Source organism: Vigna unguiculata, chromosome 7 (genome assembly GCF_004118075.2).
Source record: "Vigna unguiculata cultivar IT97K-499-35 chromosome 7, ASM411807v1, whole genome shotgun sequence".
In the NCBI taxonomy this organism is placed as follows: domain Eukaryota; kingdom Viridiplantae; phylum Streptophyta; class Magnoliopsida; order Fabales; family Fabaceae; genus Vigna; species Vigna unguiculata.
In genome coordinates this window covers 1,132,790-1,138,521 of record NC_040285.1, presented here as the reverse complement: position 1 = coordinate 1,138,521, position 5,732 = coordinate 1,132,790, and the positions used below count along the sequence as shown (strand labels likewise).

At 31.9% G+C, this 5,732-nt stretch overlaps 1 protein-coding gene across 2 annotated transcripts; it reads left to right on the top strand.

The window, feature by feature from the left end:
• The first annotated feature begins 505 nt into the window (after window positions 1–505).
• Window positions 506–4,067, top strand: LOC114190686 (cytokinin riboside 5'-monophosphate phosphoribohydrolase LOG7-like). Of its 2 annotated transcripts, none has more exons than XM_028079664.1 (7): window positions 506–688; window positions 1,709–1,806; window positions 2,484–2,514; window positions 2,650–2,749; window positions 2,909–2,979; window positions 3,489–3,632; window positions 3,731–4,067. In XM_028079664.1, the coding sequence occupies exons 1-7, from the start codon at window positions 581–583 to the stop codon at window positions 3,818–3,820; spliced, it is 642 nt and encodes a 213-aa protein (XP_027935465.1). In that variant the 5' UTR covers window positions 506–580; the 3' UTR covers window positions 3,821–4,067. The 2 variants fall into 2 exon arrangements, with proteins under 2 accessions (XP_027935465.1, XP_027935466.1); XM_028079665.1 differs by lacking the exon at window positions 506–688 and adding an exon at window positions 761–1,496.
• Window positions 4,068–5,732: the final 1,665 nt, after the last annotated feature.

The window sequence follows — 5,732 nt, the reverse complement described above, 5'->3', positions numbered from 1 at the left end:
AGATATGGATAAAAAATACGATTAAATTAAAAAAATATAAGACACGAAATACGACGTTTACATATATATTAAGTTTAAAATTATTAATTAATACGAAAATAAATTTAATCTATCAAATATCTAATATAAAAAAAATAATGATAATATAAGATTTATTTTTTATTTTAATTGTTAAAATTACATGAAAGATAAAAAAATATCTTTTAAATTCGACATAATATTGTACGAGTATATATAAAAAGAGAATTGATGTATTTGTGGCATTATTATTTCCATGTAATAAATAAACTCCAAAAAGGATAACATACACAATACACATAATCTCACGGTTTGGTTTCGCTTTTTCTTGTTGGGTCAATGACTCAACGCGAACAAAAACAAACCGAAAAAGAACAATAGAAAAAGCATTTTTGTCATTTAAAAAAAGCTCTAATTGACGAGCGTGAAGGGCCAAGCACTTATATTCTATATATATACACATTCTCACACAAGTGCTTCTGCATTATCAAGCACTCACTCTCTCTGTGTTATCTCATTCTCAACCCTTTTTTTCTTTCTTCCACAACTTCACACATCACAAATGGAAGAGACCAAATCCAAGTTCAAGAGGATTTGTGTGTACTGTGGAAGCAGTTCTGGTAACAAAGCCAGTTACCAAGAAGCTGCTGTGGAACTTGGCGAGGAGATGGTAATTTTACTTCAACACTTTTCAACACTTGTAGTTTAAAACTTTCACTTTTCTACCATTCTACACTCACTTTCACCACCTTCTTCTTCAGATCACAAGTCCTTTTCAGATGATAAAGACACCCAATTGTTGTTATCAAATTCTGCACTCTTTCTTTCCTCTATCTTCATACACTCTACACTTTAACTCAGTAAAAAAACAAAAGAAAAATAGTTTAGAAACTTAAATCTTCATCCACTTGATTTTGGGTACCCTATAGCATTATCATATTTTTGTCCTATTACCTATTACTTTTACCATGTTCAATGAACTTGCTTCATTTAAGGGTGTTTGAAGCCTCTTTTTTATTTTCTTCAAAGACTGCGGCAGTTTCTTTTCTCCTCTTTCTGAACTTTGTTTTCTCATTCTATAAGTTTTAGGTAAGAAACGTAATCTTTAAGGTCTCAACTCTTGGTTATGATCGATGAGGAATGAGAAAGGTTTAGGTTAAGAGTTTGTCATGAAAGAGAGAGAGATTGCAAGATTGCAAGCTGGAACCTGCTGTCAGTTGAGCAGCTTTCTTGCATGATCTATGTTATGCTTGTAACATGTTTGTTTTTTTTTTTTATCTCTTCTTCCGTTTCTTTTTTGTGTCAATAATTTTCCAACTGAACCATAAAAAAAACAAATAGAGAAAGAAATGTTCTGTGCGCGTTTCAAGGAGGACGAACGTGCAATTTTGGCATCATTGCACTATGAAGCGTGCTCTTAGCCTTTGGCATTCCCCACAAGCTTCATCAGCTCCATGATTTTTCCCTGTGGTCGAGGGGTAATTTTTATTTGCACCCTAAAATGATTTTTCCCTGTCACCAAACTTTACCATTGACCACTTGGTGAATAATATACTATAGTAAATTTATCAGTATTTTATTTTTGCTTGTGTCCAATAACTTAGCTTGTTTGTTTCTTCCATGATGATGATGATTAACTCAGTGACACGTGTCTAACTGGTTTGGTTTTCGATGTGATTTTTTTTTGTAGGTTAAGAGAAGGATTGATTTGGTCTATGGAGGTGGTAGCGTGGGGTTGATGGGTCTAGTTTCTCAGGCAGTTCATGATGGTGGACGCCATGTTCTGGGGTTTGTTTTTTTTTCTTCTCTCTCTCTCTCTCTCTCTCTTAATCTCACTCTATGTCTATGTTTTATGATATATAGACCACCTTAATCATTTTGTTGATTGATACAACAAAGTGGGTTATGATGTTTAATCCTTCTGTTTTGTCCCATGCGTGTTTCTCTGTTTCCTAAGAAATGTGTTATGTTAAGAGCATCATTGGATAAAAAAACTCCAACATGTGACATCAATTTTGGATTAAAGCTTCCAAATGTTGGATGAAAGGGAGCATTTTGGATATAAATAAAATATAAGTTTACTATGTTTGATGGTTAATGTAGCTTTATGTTGCATCGGGGGTGTTAAAAAAAAGAGGGGAAAAGGTCTTAACCTTTACCTATGGTTAGAAGCCTTTTGAACAGCTTTGCTCTGTTGGATAAAAGTTGAATACCTTTTAACGGTAGAAAGTTTTTGCTCAGGAATCGGAGTCACACCATTGGCTTCCATTTTTTTGTTTCTTTTACTTTGCATGCACTTTCAAAAGTTCATCATCATCATCATCATCCATGGTTGAGGGGAATTCAAATTGGTCTTTGTTTCTTTTGTTATTTGTTTATTGAGATAATCATTTTTTCCTCTTATAAAATAGTTCCACTTCTGTCTTTTTGACTGATGGTGTGCATCATTTGACTCGGTTTTGCAGTGTTATCCCGAGAAGTCTCATGCCAATTGAGGTAAATAAATAAACAACTCTTGTCTCTTTATACTATGCTGTCTCTTATGCAGTGATTACATGTTGTTGTGTGGTTATAAATTGTTATGTTACAGTAATTTAATAATGGTAATTATGTTGGAAATTAATAATACAGATAACTGGTGAACCTATTGGTGAAGTGAGAGCAGTATCTGATATGCATCAGAGGAAAGCTGAGATGGCTCGTCAAGCTGATGCATTCATTGCCCTTCCTGGTATGGATTATAACTGATAACTACATTGACACAAACACAAAAACTGAAAGTAACTAACGACATAGTCATGTGAAGTGGGGATTTTCTGTCTTTTGAATGGTGGAACCAAACATCAACACATGTTGCTGTTACTCATGTCTTGTTGTTTTCAAACACCAGGGGGATATGGAACACTCGAAGAATTGCTCGAAATCATTACATGGGCTCAGCTTGGAATCCACAGCAAACCGGTATGAATGAATCAATGAACTATTATTCCTCAGTTTTAGTACAAAGTTCTTTCTGATGTGTGAATGAATATAAAAACGAACAAGTCAAATCTCGTATTATTTGTATTGTTGTAGTTGTAGCACTTGTTGTTGCCTTAATCAAAAAAACTTTGGTTCCACATGACGCATGATATTACGCATTCATTCACTATCTCCTTATATTATAATGTCGTAATTCTGAGTTATACGGATTAGACAAGTTAAATAAATAGCCTGCTAAAGCTTGAGAATGGAACAAACACATGTGGGGTATTTAATTGAAGATTCACATGAGAGATTTTGTATAGTTAATCGTTGTCACGTTACATTATTTGATGGTTCTCCGTTTGAATGGGAGAAAGATATGCCACGATGAATAAACATAGAGAAAATGATTGAGGGAAACGACACAAATTTTAAAGTTAATGGTCAATGCTATGTATTATTATTATTAATATTATTATGATTAAGAATTTTATTGTGTGGTGCAGGTGGGTCTGTTGAATGTGGATGGATTTTACAATTCGTTGTTGTGTTTCATTGACAAGGCCGTTGATGAAGGCTTTATTTCTCCAAAGGCACGTCGCATTATCGTGTCAGCCCCCACAGCCAAAGAGTTGGTTAGGGAGCTTGAGGTGCGTAAAAAATCATGTTAATTAAGAATTAAGATGGTGATGATGGTGATTATGATTGTTAAGTGGGGACAATAATCATATGATGTTTTGTGAAACAGGAACATGTGCCTGAACGAGATGAAGTTGTGTCCAAGTTGGTGTGGGAAGAAAGACTGAGTTATGTGGCTGAATCCGAAGTTGCCATGTGACTGATGAAGATGAAGACTTAGTTTTTGGGATCTTTTCTATCATTTTGTTGTTCTTTTTTATGTATTTTGGGTACATAATATAGTCAATATATATATGGGCATAGGAACCGTAGGATCATACATCATCCTCTTGTTTTGGTTTTTTTCTTTTTCCAACTTATGTTGATGCCCCTACTACTATACAGAAAACGAGGGTAGGTCAAAAATATGAAAAAATCATCGATTAATGGAAGTTAATTATCTTATCGATCCTTGTTTTTTATGTTCTTTCTCTTTCGGACTTCATTAATTTTTTACTGTTATCAAAATTAGAATGCTATGCAAGAAAAATTGACCATTTAATCATGTAACTCAATTATTCTTGGATTCGAATTTTTGAAAACTTAAAAGCTTAATTTTATTATTTTAATGTCATCTTTTTTATTTTCAAGATAAAAGTTTTATATAAAATTCAAATCTTAACTTTAAGAACCACTCTATATCTTATGAACATATTTTAGTGAACCTTTTTCTATGAGATCTTAAACTTAAAATTATTGAGATATTATTAAGAATAAGAAAACTTAGATGTCCCATTGCTCAAAGGCTTGTCACGTGGGTCAACATGCTCTATATGATTTGGTGCAAAATGTCACGACATGGGTTTTTAGAATTTTTCATAAAAGAAATGAATAATATATAAAAAACATAGTTATATATTTATTATCTTAAAATTTTGAGATAAAAACTATGTTTTAATCTTTAATTATTACTTCTTTTATGAATCAACATAAAATGAGTTTGAATGCTCATTTTGATAGAAAATTTTAACAAAGCAACAACAACAACAATGAGCTTGTTGCCCAATGCCACACATCAAAAACTTTTCTTAGCATCTCCAAAATTTAATGATGTAATCTATTATTTGATCATTATCATGTCACTGTAAAGTGGTTGAAAGCTTTATACAAAATAAGAGAAATGTCCCACAAAAACTACACAACAAGAAAACTTTGATGTAACAAAATACATGTGAGGCACATGATGTTTAGGAAATTAACACTTGCAATTTTGACTTAATCAATTAGATGAGATCAAATCTAATCCAATCTTGTTGGAAAATTCCCAGTCACCAACCATTAAAAAAATTAACTCCACTCAGTCTGAACTAATTAATTTTATTCATCTAAAGTCCTCTTTCTACAACAAACAAAAGAATTTCTAACTATTTGTTCAAAATATTCTGTTGCACTGGCCATCAAAAATATAATCACAAAGAAATAAATAAAGGCTTTGGGAAATATTTATTGCATTCCTCTATCCAACTAATTTGGAATGAGAAGGACCTATGAGTTATTTTATCCTAAAGTTTATATTAAACAAAAAAAAAAATCAGTTGCAAGTAAATCCTATAAGAAAGTTCTGGTGATGAGTGGGTGAGGATATTAAATAAAGAATCAATAAAAAGAACTTAAAGAAGTATGGTGGAGGTACAATTATATAATATTTGTTATGTGCCAAATAAAAATGTGATTTTTTTATATATATACCAAATAAAACTATAATATTTTTAGTTCTTTGATTAAAGCTCTAACGTGTACAAGTTAGTATTCCTTCTAGAGAAAGGGTGTTGTGGTGTATAAGATGACAACAACAAAATTAGAACTTTGAATTTGGTGTACTTATTCATATATTCAACATGTTATTTGTGTCCATTTAAATATTAGAAACAATATTATGTGACATATTTTCTTAAAATAATTATAGAAGAGAGAAAACTTGGCATGTAAAATGAATTAATTTTTTTCAACAAATTAAAAATAATTTGTTTACTTAATTTTGTTGGAGGCCCCAGATCGACTAGAGATAAGGTCAATTCACAATATAGAAGTGGGTGCAATCTTCACTTCACAAACCGATTTTGTGGGATTGA

Coding starts and splice junctions, on each gene's coding strand:
- LOC114190686 (XM_028079664.1), top strand. CDS start 581: ATGGAAGAGACCAAATCCAAGTTCAAGAGGATTTGTGTGTACTGTGGA. Junction 689..1,708: donor TGGAACTTGGCGAGGAGATG/GTAATTTTACTT, acceptor TTTTTTTTGTAG/GTTAAGAGAAGGATTGATTT. Junction 2,980..3,488: donor TTGGAATCCACAGCAAACCG/GTATGAATGAAT, acceptor TGTGTGGTGCAG/GTGGGTCTGTTGAATGTGGA.